The 24,813-nt window shown below is 34.1% G+C and overlaps 1 protein-coding gene across 3 annotated transcripts in view; it reads left to right on the forward strand.

Annotated features, from left to right (window-relative positions):
- The window catches only part of CDK6 (cyclin dependent kinase 6), a 141,946-nt gene that overhangs the window by 89,169 nt on the left and 27,964 nt on the right, over window positions 1-24,813 (forward strand). For all 3 annotated transcript variants that reach the window (XM_087947712.1, XM_087947713.1, XM_087947714.1), the window contains one exon: window positions 16,249-16,358. In XM_087947712.1, the coding sequence (XP_087803838.1) occupies window positions 16,249-16,358 (110 nt within the window). The remainder of the gene's footprint in view (window positions 1-16,248; window positions 16,359-24,813) is intronic.

The following is a 24,813-nucleotide window of genomic DNA, read 5'->3' on the forward strand; positions in this document are numbered from 1 at the left end:
GCAAAGATTATGTTTGATTCATCAGAGCAGCCATTCTCATTTTTTAATACATTTTTTTATTTGACTTCTGGCAACTGTCTGAGCAAGTCCCTACTGTTTTCTTGGCAAGGGTTTTTGGACATGGTTTACCACTGCCTCCTTCCTAGTGCTGAGAAGAGGATCTGGCCCAGTGTCACCTAGCTGGCTTTCATGCCTAAAGTGGGACTAGATCTCACAGCCTTAAACACTACTCCAAACTGCTCTCTCTCGCTCTCTCTCTCTGTCTTTTTACCCTGTAGGAATCCTGGAATTAATTTTCAGATTTCTTTCAGAGAACTCATGTATACAAATTGCTAAAAATATATGAAAACTTTACAATGCAAACTTCCTTTCTAATTTACACAATCCATGTTTTACAGTTTTTACAGTAACAGCAAAACCAGCAGCTCAACTGCAATATATAAAAAATCCCATCACTACTAGTATTCACTTCACATAATGTGCAAAATTTGAAAACAATACTTTTTCAGTCAAAAATTCTCTTGGAATGTTAGAATTCTGCGAGACCTCATTTCAGAAAGACAACTTTGGAGAGTTGTTGCCATTCTCTAGGATAGGAGAGAGAAGAGAACCTGAAAAATAGGAAAAAAGATCATGTGAATTTAAGGAAAAATTCCTGCGACCCTCCCAAAGTTTGCAGTCAGATGTAATTTTCAATGAGACAGAAGTAGAAGCATTGTTTTAGATGTTTAAAACACCTGTATTTAAGTAGTTTAAATTAAACTACTTCATTTGATTTAAACTAAATCTAATAAAATGTATCAACTCTTCGGAATATCTTTCTGCTTATACTTCTAGAGACCAACTGTTGTCCATAATGGTGACATTGCCCTAATGTAAGTAATGCTGAATTTGATAGAACAGTTCAATTATAGTGATCAAAGGTAGAAATTAACATTTTGTTTGATTGACATAGTATTTGATTGATTCAGTAGAAATAGAGGTACCTAAGCACAGAGGTTCAACATATTAATTGGAGATGTAGATTTGCAAATGCTGAAATGTAAGCCTCGCTATATCTCATTTATCTATAATATTTCTGTGCTATCTTGATCAAAAACAAAATCAGTGTGACTAGCAAAAACATAGAATAGCTGTGAAATATAAGACATAGTTGAAATTTTGTAGAGAAAGCATGGTAGAAGAAGGAACCAGGCAGGTTGACAACAATTTCTGGTACAAGTGTATTTCATAAATGTAGTTTCAGCTGGCATAATCAAATAATGAACTATTTGTAAAAAGATAATGTGGCAGGTAGCTTTTAAGGCACAAGAATTTCCTTGGAGATGGCTAGAGCTGAGTGGAGGCCAAAGCAACATGTACAAATTAAATGGATGTGGAAGAACTTTCCTTTTGGAAAAGCCATGGAAAACGTGACAACTCTATTCTTGAATACACATTTTTTGAAATTTGGAAAAGACATAGAAAACGAACAAAATAAGTTCTCTGAAAAGAAGAGAAACTGAAAATGTTTGAAGTATAGCTAAGTCCCCTGTGCACTGAATATCTCTTGATGCCAGCCAGTCTGATTCTTTTGACAAGAATATACCAGGAGGAAAAAATCACAGCTCTCAACTCAAACAATGCTGATTGGATAGCCAGAAAATATATGTTTTCTTCCTATATGGACTGATTTTTTTTCACATGCAGACACAGTTTGCCACTTCATAGTCCTTGCACACTAGAGTCCATTGTTACAGCTGGGAGTTGTATATAGTACTTTGCAGCTGGGAGTTGTATATAGTACTTTGCTACTTTGCGGCATATCTAGTGAGATGCTGACATGTAGATAAATGAGCTTTTGGGGACAAGAGGAGTCTCTTTACAGTGACCCTGACAGAGGATTTGACAGTGTATTCTAAGCTAAGTGTTCCCTCAATCTCACAGGTTATGCCTGGAAAGGGACAACTAGGTTTCCAACGAAAGGTATTTCCTTCTTCAGTTTTTTGTGCCAATACTTTCCAAGGGGTTAACTGGAGAATTGTTTTCAAACTGAGGTAGAAGGTCACTGGCGGCAACAGCAAAGGCTTGCAGGGCCTCCATTAAGAGCCTTTTACCCTGCATTTTCCACCAAGGGGATTGTAAACATTGGCTCCCAGCCATAGTCTTCTACAAAACTTCTCTGTCCTGCCAAAATACAAGAATACATGTTTTGACGCAAACAGCTATATAAGCACATAAGTTACTTTCTGGATTCCAAAGATCATTTCTGTTACAGTAAAAGAGGTGGAAGGAGAAAAGTTTGAAATTTGAAGGAATTTGAAAATACAAATTTGTTTGTATTTATTTCATGGAAATTCATATGTAATTACCTTTTTCAACCAAAACTTTACTGACTTTGGGAAATATATAGAATGTTGTCACTTAATTGGGAGCATACAAGTTCTCTTATCTAGTACTTATTAGTAACTTCGCATTCATCTTTGACTTTCAACTTTGAAATGAAGGAAGTTTTCAGAAATCAATTGTAAGCAATCTCAGTCAGACATTAATGAACTATCGTTTATTTCAGAAGCAGCAGCTGAACTCTTAGAATTTTAGAGGCAGCAAAACAAGAATTATAAAGGTGTTTCAGAAAAACTATTTCATTGGATTAGAGTTATAAGAAACTTTGCTGCATGCTGGTTTCATGCAACATGTTAAAATCAAATAAACTATGTTATGGTTTAGTCATAGTCTTTAAGAAGGAAATCTTTACCTTCTATATGGGAGAAAAATAATTTGGCTAAAATCAAGGTTTGAGGTAGGACTGTAACTTACCTTTAATTTGAGACATTCTTGTATGAATGTGCCTTCTCTTATAAAGTATGATGTTATAAGAGCAATCTCATACATAATTTTTAACATACTGAACATACCATATTCAGGAACAATTCCAAGGAATATAAATTTTGAAATAATTGATCTTTCCTTTTTATCAAGATCTCTCTTGTTTCTCAAATGTAACTGAATTTTATTTGTTTAACCAATGTAAAAATAATTCTTTCTAATGGCATTAAGTTTATTGTTAATAGCCATACTGCATTTGATCTAATAACAGATCTAAGCTGGTGAATCCTTTGCATTAACTAAAACTAGTATGAATATGCAGCAACATATTAACATCTTCCAACAACAATTTTGAAAAATCCCTAGCATATTTTTTTGCCATTTTAAGGTGGGAGGAAAATGCTCCAAATTACCTGAAATAATCTAGAGCAGAGCATCCAGATTTCCTGAAAACTAAATAAAGTATAAAACAAAAATTGAAAATTCGAATTCTGAATGGATGTATAGCATGGTTCTTTCATTGGAAAGAGTGAATCTACCCACAGATTGTATGATTGAATCTCTCCCCAACTGTTAACTGGAATCAACTAAAAGGATGCCCCCATTATTCATTTAGAAGACATGCTAACATTGTTTGCTTAATCAAGTCCAGAGTCTGGTTGTGGGAGATTTCAGTTTGTCAGTATCTTAATACACCAGGAGGGTGTATAGATCCATATTGTGGATTGCCCAGTTCATCTTTTGACTTGATTAGAAACTGTAGAGCTCCTGCACTGTTGAATAATAGCTGCATACATATGTTCAGTGCATAAGACTTTATTTAAAAAAACACTATTGTGTGTGTGTGGAAAGAAAAAGAGCTAGAACGGATATACCTATAAATACTCTGAACTACACTAGTGTTCTAAGAAAGTTAGATTTCCTAGAAGTATAACACAGGATTCTGATTAGTGTTTTGGTTTAATCATCAAAGGAAATGAATAGGTTTCTGTTTTAACTTTTTTATATAACCTTTTTTTTTCAAGGCAGTATGTTTTTGGAAGAATGAAGGTAAACAAACTAAGCCTTAATAAATATATTATGGAGATTCAATGTGTAGAGAAACTTGAAATAGTCTTAAACAGCTTTGTATTCCCCTTGGAAGCCTAAATGAGCCTAAGTTATTCATGTTGTTGTTTGTTGTTTCTTATTCTTTCTTTTTTTAATGCTTTCTGTGTGTTGTGAGTCATCCAGAGTTATTTGGAGTTAGGTGACAAAGTTTAGATAAATATTCATGCCACAGTGAATATTTGGCACATGGTTGGATTACTTTGATGTTGCTATGTCAGTGTCCATTTAAAGACAACTTTGAATATTTAGTAGATGCAAGGTATATATAGCAATGCTGGCTGAGATGTTGGCCACTAGAGCATGTAATTGAAGTCTTGCCCTTTTTTTACATGCAAATGTTCATGCCATGCATGAAAAGAGGAGGGGTTTCTATTGTTTGGTTACAACCTCCATTTGGCTTTTTGATACAATAATACTCCATGAAGATTTCCTTGGTGGTTGGTTTACATGTTATTAACTATAGTACAGGTAGTCCTCAACTTACAACAGTTCATTTAGTGATCATTCAAAGTTACAATGGTAATGAAAAAGTGATTTATGACCGTTCTTCACACACAGCCTTTGTAGCATTCCCCATGATCATGTAATCAAAATTCAGATGCTTGGCAACTGGTTCATACTTATAACTGTTGCTGTGTCCCAGGGTCACCTTTGCAACCTTCTGACAAAATCGATTGGGAAGCCAAATTCACTTAACAGTCATGTTACTAATTTATCAACTGCAGTGATTTGCTTAACCATTGTAGCAAGAAAGGTAAAATGAGGCAAAATTCACTTAACAAATGTCTTACTTAACAGAAATCTGGGGCTTAATTGTGGTTGTAGGTCTTAATTTCATGTGGATTTCTGAGTTTGATTTAGTTTGAAATATTTTTTAACCTTTAACACTTTAGCAGTGTTGCTTGGAAATAATCAGATTAAGTACAAAGAGGGAATTCTTTTTAGTAGTACCTCTGGTATCCTGTAATAATCTTCCTTATAAATTCCCTTCTGTGAGTTGAGTAACTTGTCTGTTCATTTGATAATTTAGAGAAAATTGGGTTTGCATGTTTCTTTTCTTTAGAGATTCCTGAGGGGGGGCACTTTTTAAATTAGCAAATTTGAGATAATCCATTTTCTTTTTAACACAAATAAAAGAATTCTACTAGAGTGAGATAATGTGACTAAGATTAATTTAAACTCAAAGCCTGATTTATATTTAGAAAACCTTTCTATATACATTTTTATGATCATGATACCTCTCCCATAATAGTGAAAGGTTTTACAGATGTTTAATGGGAAAGGTAGATATAACTTTGTACATATTCAGGTTTATAAGTGAGCATTTATTTTAGTTTCAGATACTGGCCAGAGATAAGGATTTCTGAATTCAGTTCCTTTTGGAGATCAATCTGAAGTCTTTTTTTCCCCCACATAGAAATCATCAAAAATATTAAGATCCTGTTTGTTCAGGGATCAGTTTCAACATATGCATTTAATCAATGGTGAGCTGCAAATTTTTTAACAACCAGTTCTCTGGCTGGGTAGGAGTGGCCAGTTGGTCATATGACTGGGTGGGTCACTCATCACAACCAGCCCTGCCTCCCAGTCACTCGCCTCAAAGATTCAGCTGGTTGGAGCTAATTCCATCAATGGCTGGCCCCGCCCTGCCCATTTTTCAGCCTGTTTTGGGGCTATTTTCAGGCCATTTTTCCAGCAAAAATTAGCATGAAAACAGCCTGAAAAATGGCCTGAAAACAGCTCGAAGAACAGGCCATTTTTGGGCTGCTTTCAGGCCATTTTCCAGGCTGTTTTCAGGCCGTTTTTCCAGCCAAAATCGGCCTGAAAATGGCCCCAAAACAGGCTGAAAAACAGGCCATTTTTCAGGCTGTTTTGGGGGCATTTTCAGGTCATTTTTCCAGCCTGAAAACAGCCCCCAAACAGGATGATTTTCAGGGTGTTTTCAAGGCCGTTTTCAGGTGGTTTTGGGAGCCTTTTTCAGGACATCTTTCAAAAAACAGCCAAAAATGGCCTGAAAAACAGATGAGGCAGGGCCAACCGGTGGTCCAATTTTCTGGTTCTCCAAACCACACAGAATTGAAACAAGGGGTTTGGGCGAACCCATCCGAACTTGCAGCAGCTCATCTCTGCATTTAATGCTATGAAATACATAAGGAAATTCTTTGGCCACAGTTATAATTTTGATTACCTATTCTTTTATTTGATTCTCTTAAAAGCATTCTTATGACGGGATTACCCCAAAGCTTCTAAATCCATTCTTTAGATAAACAGGGTGCCTTATTATAATAATTTGAATCCATTAAATTTTAATGAAGTTAAAAAAATATTTAATTCAAAAATGAATTTGATGTAAGTCATCATGCAGTTTGGCAATTTATTTAACTTAAGCCATTAAGTGTTTTGACTAAGGTATTAAGTACTACTGCTATAATTATTACTGAAATTCCATATTTGATAGATTTTGTATGAATTACCTAAGTTCCTCAGTTAATATTATTTTGTTCTTACTTAAAAATATTGGAAAATAATCAATATTTGACTTTTTAAGACTAATACTATATGAATTTGAATGTTTTTTTGTAAAATAAATAGGAAGTTGTTTTCAGCCTCTCCGTCTTCTTTGATCTTGAAGTATAGTTAATACACAAGCTATTTTTGTTTGCTTTTTATTGTTCCCAGAAACAAATGTTTAGTAAAGATTGGCTATGAATGCCTAGCTGTCGGATAGACAGAACAGGAGTTGGAATATTGATTGACATTACTTGGTATGTCCTGTAATCGCCAAATTTAAGAATGAAAGCAGGATTGTTCATATTACTTCAAATTTTTCATTGCATTTCAAAGATGCATATCTTGGCTATATCCCCTGGGGTTGGAAAACCAAGAGATCAGGAATTGAGAACCCTTCATACATAAGGAAAAGCCATAAAAATTTAAAACACTGGAGGGATAAATGTGCATCTGATTTATAGTATGTTAATATGTATTGGTTTTAAGTATTTCAATTTTGAGAAAATCACATAAAAAAGAACTTTCAAACAAAGTGGTCACACTTTTAATTTTAATGTTATATCACATTATTAATACAATCATGTGCAGACAAACCCTTTTTATTTTTTGTTATTTAGTTTAACACTAACATATTTAGTTTTAAAGATTTAAAATATCCTGAACTATTTTGTGTATTTCATATATTTATATATTGCCATCATATGAAAAAATATTACGGAAAAAGATCCAGTATATTAAATCTGGCCTTCTTTGTGAAAATTCAAAGGATTTCAGAAAAAAAACCTCCATAAACAAAATTAAATTTATTTTCCAGGGACAACCTAAGGTTGGACTGCTTTAGTGTAAATAATACAGATGAAACATCTCTTATGTTTAGGAATATTGCTTAAAAGTTAATAAGTTCAAAAACAGGTCTTGATCAATTTAAACAATGTATTAATAGTTTTAACATTTCAGAACATTTCAGAACAATACTTAAGACTTTTGAATAATGCAGTCAATAAAATAAGATGGCCTTCAGTATAGAAAGCAACAATCCAGTTTATTAAAAATAATAAATTGTGGTGGATAAATGACAACTTACAGAGCAAATCAGCAATACTTTTTCCTAGTAAGCACCTGTTTTCAGATTGCCCACTTGTTACAGTAAAGGCAGACATTACCAGCTTTGCCTGGAGTAGAGGGAAAGAAAGGGATGAGACTTTCATAGCCCTGTTAAAATTACTTACTCTCCAAACTCTATGAACTTCTAGTTTTCTTAGCAGGTGGACACGGGATGGGGATAGGGTGGGTAAAAGACCTTAGTTCTTATTGCATTGAAAATACTGGGAATGCAAAGTGTGAAAAAAGTAAAATATTTAGGCATTTGGTTAATAGCAAGACGTTCTTCAATCAAAAAAGATAAAAATGACAAATTAATAATACAAATCAAAAAAGAATTGGAAATGTGGGGGAAATTACAGCTATCACTACTGGGGAAAATTGCAGCAATTAAAATGTCTACCCTACCAAAAATGCTATATCTTTTTCAAACTGTACCAATAAGATTGGATAAAACCTTTTTTAGAGAATTAGATCGAATAATAAGCAAATTTGTTTGGGATGGGAAAAAAGCTAGGATAAAAATGAAATTGTTATAGGCCAAAAGAGAAAGGGGTGGCTTTGGACTCCCTGACTGGGAAATAAATGTATTATCAGGCTGCAGCTATGGTATGGATTAAAGATTGGATCAACCTGGAAAATAGAAGAGTATTGTCAATAGAGGGTCACGACTTGCAGAGAGGGTGGCATAGTTTCCTATGGGATGTGAAATGTAAACAGCATGCATATTTTCAGAGACACATGATTAGAGATTCATTAATTTGGACATGGAACAAAATTAAAAAGAATCATTATACAAAAATACAGAACTGGTTGTCAAGTATGGAAGCACAAATCTACCCAAATGCAATGGATCTGGGGAAAAAGAGAAATTACAAAGACCTGTTAGACCCACAAGAAAGATTAAAAATGAGACAAGAATTAGAGCAACAAAATATAAAGATAGATTGGTGGCCATACATGCAAAAATTCAGGCGAGATATCAGAAGGACAAAGAACAATTTGGTTTCTGCATGGAAAAGCATCAATCAGATAAAATTTTATAAGAAATGGAAAAAAAGATTTCAAGAATATATAACTTTCTACTAGATTTTAAAATGGAAGAGGAGGTGGTCAAAGAGACGGTGGTGGTATGGGAGAAAAATGTTGGCCACAATATAGACCTGGAAAATTGGGAGATAATGTGGGGATCAAATTACAAACTAATTACAATCCACAGCATACAAGGAAAATCAATACAAAATGTTCTACAGATGGCACCTTCCTCCCACTAGATTGGCAAAAATGTTTAACTCAGACCCAAATTGTTGGAAATGTGGAAAAGAAAAAGGCACTTATTTTCATACCTGGTGGACATGCCAGGAAGTGAAAAAATATTGGAATACAGTTAGACAATGGATAGAAGAAATCACGAATCAGAAAATTGAATTTAATCTGGAAACTTTTTTATTAGGTATAATAACACAAAAATGCAATAAAACAGGTAGATATATTATGTTACATATATTAACAGCTGCAAGGATTTCATACGCACAACTCTGGAAGGAAAAAAGGGTTCCACTGGAGGGCATGGTTATAAAAAAAATAATAGATTGTAAGAGATGGACAGGCTAACAATGAAAATAAAAGACAGAGAAGTTTCAATTTATTATAGGGCCTGGTATGCCTGGTATGAGTGGTTTAGAAATAAAAAGAAAATAAAATGGCAATTAGGAAAAGAATGAGGGAATATGTAAATATATAAATATACCATGGAGAAGATTGAGATGTAAGGATAAAAGATACTGATTTATAGTAAGAGTAAGGTGTAACGGTAAAGGAATAAGTAAATACGTATGCTGAAAAATGTGAGGAGATGCAAAAGATGTCTTGATGTTGATAACAATGTATAAAGTTTTATGTTTTTAAAATTTGGAAACTTAATAAAATTTATTTTAAAAAAAGAAAATACTGGCATTTAGATACATTCAGATACATTCAAGGTGCCTAGAAAACAACCTGTACCTAAACATCAGCAAGACAAAGGAGATGGTGTTAGACTTCCAGAAGAAGAGAGAGGAACTTGCCCCACTTTACATCGAGGGAGGCTGTGTGGAGAGAGTTTCCTCTTTTAAATTCCTGGAGTCTACCTCAGCAAAGATCTTACCTGGAAAGTCAACACAACCCAGGTGGCCAGAAAGGCCCAACAGAGACTCCATTTCCTTAGGATCTTGCGAAAGAATAAAGTGGAACAATGACTGATGACCTCCTTTTACCAGTCCACAATAGAAAACGTCCTCACATATTGCATTACAATGTGGTATGCTGGCTTGACAACCTCGGATAGAAAGATATTACAGAGGGTTGTGAACACAGCACAAAACATCATAGGCTGTTCCCTGATACCACTAGATGACATCGTTAGGTCTCGCTGCCTTAGAAGAATGAGGAAAATTCTCAGGGACGACCAGGGGTGGGATTCTACCAGTTCGCACCTATTTGCTAGAACCGGTTGTTAATATTCTAAGCAGTTCGGAGACCCGGTTGTTAGAAGAAATTTCTGGCCTAATCCTGTAAGGAAGGCAGGAAGGAAACATTCTGGTGTTGCTTACAGAAGCCATCTCTCCGTTAACCCTTATTACATTCTTGGCAGGACTAGGCTACCTGTCTCAGGAACTTCTCCGGAGTTTTTCCCCCCTCCTTTGCTGGTACTTTACTTGTGTGGAGTTACCATTCAAAGTTACAATGGCACTGAAAAAAGTGACTTATGACCATTTTCCACACTTACGACTGTTGCAGCATCCCCACAGTCATGAGAGGCCAGGCGAGGAGATGCATGCCTCAATGTGAGTGATATTGAGTTGGCCACACCCAGCCAATAACAAGACCACCAAGCCATGTCCACCCAGTCACATGACCACCAAGCCACGCCCACCACCTAAGCCATGCCCACAGAACTGGTTGTTAAAAATTTTGAATCCCACCCCTGGGGACGACTCACATCCTGGTCAGCACTTCTTCACTCTCCTACCATCAGATAGGAGATACAGAAGCATAGCTAGCCACACCAACAGGCTGAAGAAGAGTTTCTACCCATGGGCTGTCAGACTTCTGAATGGAAAATACCTTCATATCAACATAGTATGATAGACTTGAGGGGCCGACACGTTGTGCAATAAGGTCACATAGTGTAATAAGATTGGGACTGGATTAGGGACTTCTGTCCTCACTGTGAGCTGTGTTGGGGTGGGTGCGTAAAGGGAGGCTCAGCCAATCTCATTGTACACATGTACTCTGACAATAAAGGTAATAATAAAATTTTAATTCATTTCTAATTTTATTTTATTTTGGTATTTAAATTTAAATACAAAGAATTAGCCTTAATTTATTTCTTATTAATAAAAATGTGTGGCTTATGTATCAAAATGTATTCCAATACATTATATACATATCCCTATTTAATTTGGTAGGGGTCTGGACACAAAACTGTATAGATAGTCCTCGACTCATGACCACAGTTGAGAATTTATGTTGCCAAGTGAGAAATGTATTAAGTGAATTTTCTCCCATTTTCAACTTTTCTTCCCACATTTGTTAAGTGAACCACTGCAGTTGTTAAATTAGTAACATGGTTGTTAAGTGAGTCTGGCTTCCAATGATTTTGCTTGTCAGACAGTCACAAAAGATGGTCACATGAACCCATTCAACTGTCATAAATATGAGTCAGTTGTCAAGCATCTGAATATAAATCACATTACCATGGGAATTCTGCAAAGGTCATAAGTGTAAAAAACGGTCATAAGTCACTTTTTTCAGTGCCATTGTAACTTTGAAAAATCACAAAATGAACTGTTGTAACTCGAGGACTACCTGTGTTATAGTAACACATTTTCAAGCAGTAAATACGGGTATTAAGTTTAAGATGTAGTAACTTTTAACTACAGTAAAGTAAATTGTTTTAGCATATTAGCAATATTAAAAAAGATGGTAAAAGAGTAACCATTTTATTGAATACCGGTAGTTCTCAACTTACAACAGTTCATTTAGTAACTGTTCAAAGTTATTACAACGGCACTGAAAAATGTGACTTACGACCGTTTGTCACACCTTTGCAGCATCTTCATGCTCATGTAATCAAATTTCAGATGCTTGGTAACTGGTTCATATTTATGACAGTTTCTGTGTCCCAAAGTTATGTGATCATCTTTTGCAACTTTTCCACAAGCAAAATCAATGGGGAAGCAGATTCCCCTAACAACCAGATTACTAAATTGTCAAGTGTAGTGATTCACTTAACAACTTTGGCAAAAAAGGTAATAAAATAAGGCAAAACTCACTTAACATATGTCTCACTTAACAACATAAATATTGAGCTCTTGTCATAAGTTGAGGAATACCTGTAATCACCATATCAAAACACTATAAAAACAATACAGAAAGAACAGTGGAACATATTCATAATAAATTGTCATCCCTGAGGTTAGCTCGTCTATTCTAATTAACCTAGAATCAGTAAAATTATATTCGACATAAAAATTATATCTTGCTTAGTACTGCTCAGTTATTCCCTGCAAGAAGTTTCCTCTTGAAATGTGAGAACTAAGAACCTGTTTCTGTATAAGCAATTTGTATTTTGGCATTAACCTGAAAAAACACACACGTTTGCCAGGTGTTGCATGATGGCATGCAAAACCAGGCAAAGAATAATTAGGAACAATTGAATTTTCCTGAGCAGGGATAGCAAGAAAAGGCTCAGGCTCACTAATAACCTTTGCTTTTTGAGGAACGTGCTATGTCAGCTTTTATACTACATTTTTCTAAGGTTTGACAAGTAAGAGAAGTATATAATTCTTAAACTCCTTTTGGTTAATTTTATTGCTTTATTTATCAATATATATGTATATTTGTGTGTTTGGAGGTGTTTATATCTATGAGTATATAAAGCAGGGGTGTCAAACTTGATTTCATTAAAGGACACATCAGGGTTGTGTTTGACCTCGGGGCTGGGGGTATGTAGCCGTCCTGATATCACTTGCGTCGGGAGCATCTGTAGTCACTCGAGCACTCTGCCAGCGAAAACAGACTCCTGAACTCCGTTTCTGGCTACGACTGCCTCCTGCAACCCTCTGCTAGTGAAAACAGCTCAGGGGGGCCGCATGCAGTCCTCCCGAGCTCCGTTTTCGCTCGCAGGTCGGTCCTTCACTGTTTCCAGGACAGCCCTGTGGGCCAGATGATAAGCACCCCACGGGTCAGATCTGGCCTCTGGGCCTTGAGTTTGACACCTCTGATGTACAGTATTCACACAGTATTTGTATTACATTATCCAGTTCAGTAATTTTAATTTTTTCTTGTATTTGTGTAGCCTGAGCAAGCCTTTTATGATATTTTGATGGGTCTTGTGATAAGGAGATTACATAAGACTCACAGATGATTCACAGCTGACCCATCATAAGATCCTCACTTGACACACCCACACCTCAAGCCCCTATAAACAGAAGAACACTGACATTGACATTCCCTAAACTCCACTAAAGATGATACCTAGCCTGGTAAAGAATGTTTGGAAACCAATCTATAAGCTCAGAGAACCCTCATATTCTTCATTCAGCAGGAGTTTATCTCTTTGCAGACTTTCACAAAAAATACCATCAGCAGCTTGGCCTTTTCGGTCCAAATTTTGTCCTTAATTTAATTTATTGTCCAAATCAGATCTGTCATTGCTCAGCTTGACCCTATATAATGTTGGGGTGGGGAGAGATTGAGCCTTTCCTTTATCAGAAAGTACTTTCATATAAGTAAAATATGTAATCAAAATCATTCAGAAGAGGAAGTTCTATGGTAACTGTTGAATTCACCATATCCTGTCTTATGCATCATTTTCATTTCTGCTTCTCTGTAACTGAATGGAATATCCATAAAGTTTTACTTGGTTTGGGGATGAGACAGAGGGAAATGTTCTTAATGAATCACGCAGATTCATTGCATCACTGAGGTGAGGGGGGATTTCCCCCAAGAGAACATTCTTAGTAGCAAGAACATTTATCTGTGGTTATTCTTTGCAATCAAGTTCCTTGAATTCAAGCGGGTAATTTGGTTCATCTTTTAACATCGAACATAATGTATATATATACTGAGATAATTGCATTCATTAAAAAAGATCAGCTTTCCTCAGTTTGGTGCCCTTTGAGTACAAACCCTAGCTGCCATAGACAGAAGGTTAATTAGTTAATGCAGTTTTATCTAAATCATTCTTTATAAAAAAAATTTTTGCTGATATCTAGGCTTCAATCAACACTTTCTTCAATCAATTTTGTTGGGAATACAGTTCTTTTTTTTATTTTAAGGAATAACACATTTTGGGGAAAATATTTCCTCAGCATTTAAAATGCGCATTTTGTGCTGTGAAATTGTTCATTTCCTTCCCTGCTAAGATAGTATTTGCAGTAGAAATTGTTCTCAACACTGATCTTGTCTGGGAATTCTGGTTATTGAAATCCAACATCTATGGAAAGCATTGGGTGAAAAATACCACATAATATATAAATATAACTAAACCTGATGATATCATAGGATACAAATCTACAAACTTATTTCCAGTTTATATCACTTTTTAAATTGCTGAAATGTTCCATACATATTAACATCTGTAATGTTAAAGAGATTGAAAGAAACAAAAACTGTGAATGGTATTAGCTATTCTATGAAGCAAACCATGAAAGGAAATATTTTATGTGAATGGATATGGACTATTGGATGGTTTAGTATGAATTTTATTATGGCAAACATAGACCTAGAAGTTAACTTGAGTGTCCCAACATTTTGGCTTGCCTAGGCTGCATTGAGTGAATTGTCTTGGGCCACGTATAAAATACATAATACATAAAATAGTTAACATATATAAATAACAAGCTTCCTTTATTTTTTATATTTTTATTACATTTTGCTGGGCAGCACAACTCTGTCCAGGGCCTGGAGACCACAGGTTGGACACATCTGCTCCAGATAATCTGTCCAACCTTCTTTCGTCCTATCTATCTATCTATCTATCTATCTATCTATCTATCTATCTATCTATCTATCTATCTATCTATCTTATCAAATTTATCCTCCCACCTCCCAATTTTACTTCAGGAAGCAGAAACTGCAAAGTATCTTTTCCTAAATTTCTAAAATAAAAAATCATTTTCATTAAACTAGAAAAAATTACAGTGTAATTGCCCATTTGAACATCTTTCAAGAGGAAGAGAAATTTTCAGCATGTCACCTAGTAAAATATTCTGTAACAGTTTCTGAATGTGTTTGGCCTTCGTAAATTTAGGCACTTCAGAAATCAGTTTCTCTCCTGTTCATTTGTTGCATTCACTCTGAACAACTGTAACTGTAGATGCAAAAGTCATAAATCTTTACACAAGGAACAAAGAAAACAGTGACTGAAAACTGTAATGTGTCATTTGGGGCTTTCTGTGCAGTAGTTCTATGGATACAATCTCAAATATGTTGTGAGCTTGACCTGTTCAGAAACTGCTTCAAATCATGTGACTTCAGCTGTCTCGGGGAACTGAATCAACCTATTTCTCATTCTCAGAGCATAGCTTTTTCTCTTTTTGCACAGTAGCAGCTCAACATTCTACATTTTGTTTTTCCCTTTTGAGTGCCATTGTAACTTCTGATGATTGCCAAACAAATGGTTATAAAAAGAAAGCACTTCCACACCTGTTTAAGAGTTTTCTTAAGACTGTTTTTCAGCAGAGGCTTAAAACCTGCTTATTATTCATTTTAAATAAACTACATGTTCCTATGTAGTTTTCTTCATCATTTGAAACACATGACAAAAGCTAAACTTATTCATGTTTAGATGCAGTAAATTATACTGTTCATGTTTCAGTAACAGTTTGCTATTCCTCACATGACATACATTTAGAAGTGTCCTGTCTTAAAATTACTAATTGTTTCTAAAACAGGTACAATAAGGCTAACATGCTAAACATTTTTAAGGCAACGTAACCATTTGTCTAAATAATATCCTTGCATTTCCCATAATTATTACTTCATAAAGTCTACTTCATATATGTTTTGCATATTTTAATCTAATTTCAGATGACTTCTAAATTGAGAAATATTTTTTTCTAGGACATTGATACTATTATTTTAATTAAAAGTAATATCTTCAAGAAAGAATTCTAAATTCAACAGTACAAGTTTTTAAGACTGCAGTTATATTTTTCCCTTCTCATTTGTAACTTCTTCAAACTTTTATCTATGCGTGCATCTCAGAAAAACTGTTGCAGACTGTATTTCCTGTGGTGCTTCCAGATCAAAGGTTTATTGTGCAGTCCTTTAACATTAAATTTTACTATTTCCTCTATTTTCTAATGTAAAAAAAATACATGAATGAGATAGAATAATTCTATCCAATAACTTTTATTTAATAGCCTTTAAATCCTTTACCTGGAAGCATTCCTAAAGTTTTTCACTTATAACTTTATAGATGGACATTTGTTCATCCTAAGAAGTAAAATGTTTCCTTTTTACTTGCAGTACAGAACAAAATATAACAAAAATCAAATTATTGATTAATAATATAATTAATATATGGATACTTTCCACAAATATTTTCCTTCAAAACTTGCAGTTTAGAAATACAGGAATATATGTTAGAAAAACAAAGAGATATTTTCCTGCTTCTTCGGAATGTTTAAATTAAACTATATTCCTAATAGTTTACCTTTTATTTTGCAGGTTGTTACTTTGTGGTACAGAGCTCCTGAAGTTCTGCTTCAATCCAGTTATGCAACACCAGTTGATCTTTGGAGTGTAGGTTGCATATTTGCAGAAATGTTCCGTCGCAAGTAAGCGCTAATTTAAATCCTTTATATATGGAGGAAAAAATAGCTTCATTTATAGTATATCTATATTATGTAATATATATTATAACATAATACAAGTATTACATGAACTGTCATTTTGCTTAATACATTGATTGGCTAATTTACTTAGAATGTCTTCATCAGACCAGATTTTAGGATGGTGTAATAATATAGTAGTAACATACTGTATTATTTAAAACAATATAGTCAGAGATTCATAATGCAACAGCAAGTAAAAATGTCAAGGCAGGCTGGAATATATGCAGCTTGAGGAAGTTTGAAAAATAAAAATGTTAGATCCTGGCATTGAACAATTGTAAAGTAGAAGCCATGGGAAATATATACCAAGATATTTCCTTAGGAAAGATATTCCAAAATAATATTCAGTTATCATTCCAAAATGTTGAAATTGTCAGAAGATTTAGCAGTGAGCTAAAGGAATATTAGCTACCTGCAGTGCCTATCTCTTCTGCTCTCTACTATACTCTGTTTTCATCCATTCCTTTGTAACATTCAGATGATCACTAGAAATCCATTAGATCTGAAATTGAGTTTCAAGCCGTTGTTTTATGTTTTCTTTACGTTCTAAACAGTGTTTCTGTTGATATTTATAAACCCAGTTTACTGAAATACTCATAATGAGGCTTTTGGATATGATTTCTGAAATATATTATCTTGGAAAAACATATTTTTGAGTTCATAGTATGGGATTTTCAAATTGTCTGCTATTGAAATCCATGGTGTATTTCTTTTACATAATAAGATTAATATATTGCATCGTTGCTTAAACATTTTAATATTTGTGATTTTAATTTAGAAACAATTTTATTTCCAAATATTTAAAATATTGGTCTATGATATTAAAATTGAATAAAGTTTCTGAAATATATAAATCCTAAATTTATGAAATACTAAATTTGATAGACTAGAATTGGAAGCAGTTGAAATAATACAAACATAATTACCAATTGTTTCCATACATTGTCATTCTACAACTATTTGATATATTGCTTCGAGAGCAAAATAATATGTGTTAAATATTTTTATTTGGAATTTTTAGTTTAGTTTAATCTTCATGACAGCTTACTCTTAATATTGTTTTGTCCTTAGAATGGACTTTGGTTAAGCCACTGGAGGAAGAGGGACCTGCAACTTAGGAGATAATAGGATAAGAGAATTGTCTCTTGGTCTAGATAGATAATATATCAGAAAGAACTAAGTGAGGTTATTGCAGTACAACTATAAGTAATTTCTGAGAATTCAGTATTTGTTAGATTTTAGATTCCAATTCTTACATATTGGAGGAAGACAAATGTCATTACCATCTTCGAAAGGGAGAAAAGGTGGAACTTCAGAAACTTCAGTTCAATCAGCTCTACCTCTGTATTGGACAAGTCTTCAAACACATTCAAGTAGCATATTTGTTAATATTTGCATAAGAATGCTACTGTTAACAGAAGCCAGCATGAGTTTGTTGTTAGAAAACTGAACTAGAATAATGTGACATAATCACAAGGCATTTTGTCACTTGGGTTATGTTGCATTTTTATATTGTCTGAGACTGTAAGATACTACTTTATCTCCTTTGATAGAGTTGCTAGCAGAGTAGGTTTTCAGAATAATGTAGACCTGGATTTCAGCAAAGGTTTTGACAGATGGAAAATGTTAATAAATCTCATACAATCTGTTCCCAAAAGAAAAGTCTAGGAGGGAAAATAGGAATTAAGCAAAGGAAATCTTAATATGTATTAAAATTAGAAGGAAAAGGTTCAGAGTCAGTGAAGAGTGGAACATTGTCAAAACAGATTCCAAATTGGTAACTGAGAAAATAATTTCAGTGTGTTGACTAAGTACTAATTCTGTTGACATTGTGTTCATTAAACAAGTCAAACAGTTGATATTTATGCCAGAATACTATTCTAAATATCTTGTACGTGTCTGTGAAATGTTTCAAGACTTTTAAAACTAGGCCTGAATGAGCATTTCTGGCTTAAGGATCTATACCTATAAATTATTTACTAATCTAGAAATTTCCTTTAGTTTCTAAATTTCTAGGTTCTGAGCCAGTACAATTTACTGGGTATTTTCACACAGAATTCTAAGGCATAGGTCAGTAGATCACTGTTCAAAACTGATGGCTGAATTTACAATATGGCTATTTTTGTTTCTTTAAATCTTAGTTAGCTAAGTTTGTGGCATTAATTCACTATTTGTCAGGATTTGGATTTGTGACAAAATGATGACAGTGCAGAAAATTAACAGATAGGAAGAATAAAAGGATTGCAGGAGGCACAGTGTCTTACAGGTTCTACAGTGATGACTGTTAGAGTATAGAGAGTGGAGCTCTCTATAGTAGTTGAGTCTTTTGAGACTTGAAGGAGTCTTTTGCTATCTGTGAAAAGGGGAATGGCTTCTGCAAGGGAATGTAGCCCTGACACCTGAGGGTCACTTATAATATCCTCAGAATTCAGGCACTTTTGCTGACAACATGATTAAAGGAATAACAGAAAGAGCTAAAGAACTTAGTGGCAGTAAGCACACACATTTATTTCAAGAGTCTCTTGTTACACAGGTAATTCACTCTAAGGTTTATGTATGGACAATTTCACCATTTTGAATATACAAATGGTACCATCAAACCCGGGAGACCCAGATTTGTTCTAAGGTGCCTTTAGATTTATTGAAAGATGAAATGCCTAATAACTTAGCAAGGTTTTGCCTTTTATGCTCACCCTCCACAAAATGGACTAATTCAGAATTGGATGAGTATATTATGTGAACAAAAAAAACCATGTAATCGAACTTCCGATGGTGACATTGGGGCAAAGAGAGGAGACGAAGAACGGGCTCGTTTCTTCATCCCCTTTCCTTGGTACTGGAGCGATCCTGTGGGGAACATGAATCCTGGAGAGAATCGTGATGGTGTGGGGATACTCTAGGAGCGAAGCGGCGGAGGGTGACCGCCTGCACAACGAAGAGGAAATCTTCGAGTCCAGCACGTAAGAGACTGTCATCTGTGAATGGCGGTCCTGAGGTCCTGACAGCCCAGCTGTAAGGAAGATGGAATATAGGAGACAGGCTGTGGCAGAGATCGATTTGGATAGTGCAGAGAGAGAACGCAGAGAATTGGAATAGTTTGGAAGAAAGTTCATAATTTGCAGAGGGTGAAGGAGACAAGAAAAGACAAATTGGAGCTCCAGAGGCAGTGAACAAGTGGAGGTGAGAGTGATCGGAGAGAAACGGAGCAACTGACTGTCCGAGAGAGGTATTAAAAAATTGTGATGAACCAAAAAGAGGCAAAGAAAAGGGAAAGTGAAGATTTGAGAAAATTTCTGTAACTTAAAAAGAACATAATTGTGTTAAGTAATCACTGAACTCTGCTAAGGAAATGACGAACATAAAAGAAGCAGCGAGAGTAGAAGAGACAGCAGACGTCCATTGAAAAGAACAACCATTAGTCAGCATTTTGATTCTTATCTGGTGAATTGTTCGATTATTAACACATTTTCTTTTTTGTTTTCTCTATTGTCTGCATATGTATTTGCTTTTTCTCTTTTTCTCCTTTTTTTGATCAAAAAATTAGAAGATTTAACTAGGAAATTCAATGAAATAAGTGTTTATATTTATACAAATTGCTAGGAGAGTGGTTTTTATAAGTTACCCTAGAGAAATTAAGAGTAGATAAATTTAGCAAGACTTGATTATACAAGTATATAAACTATATTAATTTAGATTGTATTCATTTAATAGTATTTAATTGTATCCAATATAGCAAATTTATTAACATTTAGGAGATTGTATTTCTATCTGGTAGAGCTATATTTAATACCTATTGATTATATATATATTTGAACAGATAAATTAATTGTTTATATAATTAAAAAGGGGGGATTGTCATATATCTATTTATTATATCTATTATATTTATAGTTGATACATTATTTATGTATATTTTCATATACTTATATACTGATTTACTTAGATAGTTATATATATTTATAGGGCTAAGATAAGTTGTGTATTTAAGATATTAATAGAAGATTGCTGATTGTGAAAGAATGGGAGAATCTGTAATCACTCAAATAAACATTTGAGAATTGGGAGAATCAGATTGGTAACTTTATAAATACTAATAATAATTTTAACAATCCATATTAGTTAATACCAACTTGGGCTAACATCTATAGTATTTTAGGAAAGCAGACTGAAATACTAAAAGAAATGACAAGTATCACTACAACTTTGAAGACTGCGAAAAAACCTACATCAATGGCAACAACTTCAAAGACGGTAGCTTCATCCACGATACAAAAAACAATTGATAAGATGCTAATGGCGGAAAAACAGAACATCCCTTCTAACATAAGCATACAATCCACATTATTTACATTACAGGAAACAATGCTAAAGCTTCAGGAAACAATGATGAAGAATCATACAGAAATGAAAGCAGATATAAATGAAGTCAAAGAAGAAATGGGAAAACTAAAAAATGAAATGAAATTGGACATATCTAAACTTGATGAGAAAGTTGGTTCAATTCAACAAGCTTTAGAAAAAAATGAACATACAAAAAAAGAAGTTGAAAAACGAACGGAACAAACTGAAAAAGGATTAGAAAGGGTTGATCAACAATTTAAAATAATAAGCAAAGAAATGGGAAGAGTCCTTGATCCATATTGAGATGGACCGGGCAGCATCATATCTTAGATTTCAAAAAGTGGTGGAAACTAAGGAAGAAGATCTGGAAATGGTAATGGCTGAAATCTTAGCAGATACATTGGGAAGACATAAAAATGAAATACTGAATGAATTGAATGATGTGTAAAGGGTAAGCACGAGTTATGCCAGGTGACATAAACTCCCAAAAGAAGTACACATAAGGTTTACAAGAAGAAAGGTACGAGACATTGTTTATAGAATATCGAGAGATCAACCTGTTGTCTATCAGGGAAAGGAGATTCAGATATTGAAACAGGTCCCGAGAAGGGTTAGGGGCAGAGATAGGACTATAGATTTCTTGCTGCACGATTGAACAAAAGGGACATTCTCTTTCGGTGGTTGATTCCCGAAGGGATGCCTATTATGTGGGAAGAAAAGAGACTTAAAATTGACACCCTAGAAAAGGCACAGGACTTTTATGACCAGCTAGTCGGCCCGGAAGATCAGAGCACCAAGGAGGAACCCGAATTAAATACCCAAGACAAATATTAGCAACAAGAGAATAAAGAGGAAGAACAAAGGATGGGAACGACAGACCATCAACAACAGGAACAAGAAGACCAAAGAACAACAACCAGAACACAAAGAGAGATAAAAGCAACCAGAAGACAAGGAATTAGGTACAATTAAGAGAATGGGAGAAGAAATAAATCTATTATCAATTAATATAAATGGTTTAAATTCGGCAATAAAAAGGAAAAGAATATTAGCAAAATTAAGTAAACAAAAAGTAGATATAATATATGCTTACAAGAGACACATATTCAAAAAATGGATGAAAAATATTTAGAATACCCCAAATTAGGGAAATTATATACTGCTTCAGCAGATAAGGGAAAAAAGAATGGAATAGCTGTATATATCAAAGAGGAAATAAAAGCGAAAGCAATTTTTATGGATCCCAATGGAAGAATCTTGATGATGGAAGTGTGGATAGCTCTCAAATCAGTATTATTAGTAGTATGAAAACCAATGAAAACCAGCAAGAATTTTACAAAATGTTACATAAGAAAATTATTGAATTAGAACAAAGAAATATCTGTATCATAGGAGACTACAATGCATTAGTAGACCACAAAAAAGACTATAAAGATGAAAAGAAAAAAGGAAAGGAATGAAGAGAACTACCAAAAGAATGTCTTGAAATGTTTACAAAATTTAATTTGATAGATGTTTGGAGAAAACTTAACCAAGAAAAAAAACAATTCACTTTTTACTCCAATGCACACCAATCGTAGTCACGCATTGATATGGCCTGGATGGGAGGAGAAATAGGAGAGGAAGGGGAAGACATAGAAATTTTACCAAATTGCTGGGCCCAACCATAACCCACTTAAAATAAGCTGGAGAGGTAGAAAGAAAACAAGACATAGATGGACCCTAAACATTCAAATATTAAAAGAGACCAAATTTGTTCAGAAATTGAGAGAAGAATTAACATATTTCTTGAAGGAAAAAAATAGACAACACATGTTGACACAGAATCTATGGGATACTATGAAAACGGTTACCCAGGGGATCATAATATCATATACAATAAAAAGAAACAAAGAAAAATTTGCTCAACAAAATAAATTGCAGGAAACAATTAAGAAATTAGAGACTCAATTACAAAATGCCCCACAAAATATCAAGTTAAAAGAACAATTGAATTTAACTAAACATAAACTTAATCTAGTAGACTAAGAAGAAATAGTGAAAAATTTAAAAATATTGAGACAAACATTCTTTGAACATGCTAACAAACTGGAAAGATGGCTCTCTCATAAGCTTAAGAAAGAAAGAGAAAAAAGAATCATCCACCAACTACAAGATGAAGATGGAAAATACCATCATACAATAGAAAGAAAGAAAAACATTGCACACCAATATTTTGAGAATTTGTATAAGAGAGAGGAGATAGAGGAAGAACTGATAAGAAAATATTTGAGGGAGGAACAAGGCCCAACGAGGCCCATCGATAGCAGAAGACCTGAAGGAAACCTAATCAAAGAGATAACAATAGCAGAATTAAACCAGGCAATTAGAAACCAGAAAAACAATAAAACAACAGGGCCAGATGGCCTCCCAGGGGAATTCTATAAAATGATGGAAGACTTACTAGAACCACTGACTTTATAACGAGGTTATGATAGATGATAAGATGCCAGATACATGGAGGGATGCACTCAACTTGCTAATCCCGAAGGAGGGCACGGATACAAGACAAATCCAAAACTACAGACCAATATTGTTATTAAATGTTGACTATAAAATATTTATGACCATCATTGCGAATAGACTTAAGAGACTTTTGAATGATTACATTCACTCAGACCAAAATGGATTTCTGCCAGGCAGACAAATTAGGAACAATTTGAGGACAATAATAGATATTTTAGAATATTATGATGCCCACCCGGAGAAACAAGTATCACTTGTCTTTTTGGATGCTCAGAAAGCATTCAATAATTTGAGCTGGCAATTTATGATACAGCTAATTTATAATATGAATTTAGGAACTAAATTTGAGCACATAATAACAGCAATATACTCCAATCAGAAAGCAAATATTGTAGTGAATGGTGAAATAACCCAGAGCTTAGAAATAAGAAAAGGAGTTAGACAAGGTTGCCTACTCTCTGCTCTGCTTTTTATATTATCACTTGAGACTCTACTTAGATGAATTAGGCAAAACCCGGAAATAAAAGGTCTAAAAGTTAGGAAAGAAGAATACAAATTACAAGCTTTTGTGGATGATATGGTCTTTTTATTGAAGATCCAATAGAAACAGGAAAGGAGCTAATTAGCGAATTAGAAAGATATGGAGAAATAGCAGGTCTGAAAATTAATAGACAGAAAACAAAACTCTTGTCTAAAAATTTAACGAAATCACAACAAATAGAATTAGAAAGAATAATGGTACTACAAACAATAAAGAAAATTAAATATCTAGGTATATGCCTGACCGCACAATGTAAGACAATAAAGGAGAATAACTATGATAAATTATTACAACAAACAAACAAAGCTTTGGAATTATAGGCTAAATTGCAATTATCTTTACTGGGAAGAGTAGCATCTATAAAAATGTCAATTTTATCCAAATTTTTATATTTATTTCCAACGACCCCTATTGGACTAGAGAAATTCTTTTTTAATGAACTTAATAAAATTATACTGAAATTTATTTGGTTAAGCAAAAAACCTAGAATAAAGATAAAATCATTACAAGATGTAAAAAGCAGAGGAGGATTGGGTCTTCTGAACTGGGAGTTATATTATAGTGCAGCAGCGTTAATCTGGATGAAAGAATGGATTAATCTAACCAATAAAAGAATACTAAGTCTGGAAGGCCACGACCTGCAAAGAGGTGCCTTTTTGTGGGAAACGGGAATTAAGAAACAACAGTACTTCCATAGACATCTAATTAGAGATTCCCTGCTACAAAATTGGATCAAAATCAAAAAAAGACACCATATGAAGATACCATTTTGGTTATCTATGATGGAGGCTATGATAAATCCAAACAATTTAGACTTAGCTAAAATGATAAAATATAAAGATGCATTAGATGCAGAAGGAAATTTGAAATCGATGTAAGATCTCCAAAAGCAAGGGATATATATCGACTGGTAGGCATTTCTCCAGCTTCAAATTAGATACAAAAAAGATATTAAGTATTTTGGAATATATTTGAAATCACAACAATTAGATAAAATCTTTATAGGCCCAG

This window comes from Notechis scutatus, chromosome Z (assembly GCF_049901735.1).
Source record: "Notechis scutatus isolate UNSWTSFEM ecotype Mainland chromosome Z, rNotScu1.2, whole genome shotgun sequence".
Classification (NCBI taxonomy): domain Eukaryota; kingdom Metazoa; phylum Chordata; class Lepidosauria; order Squamata; family Elapidae; genus Notechis; species Notechis scutatus.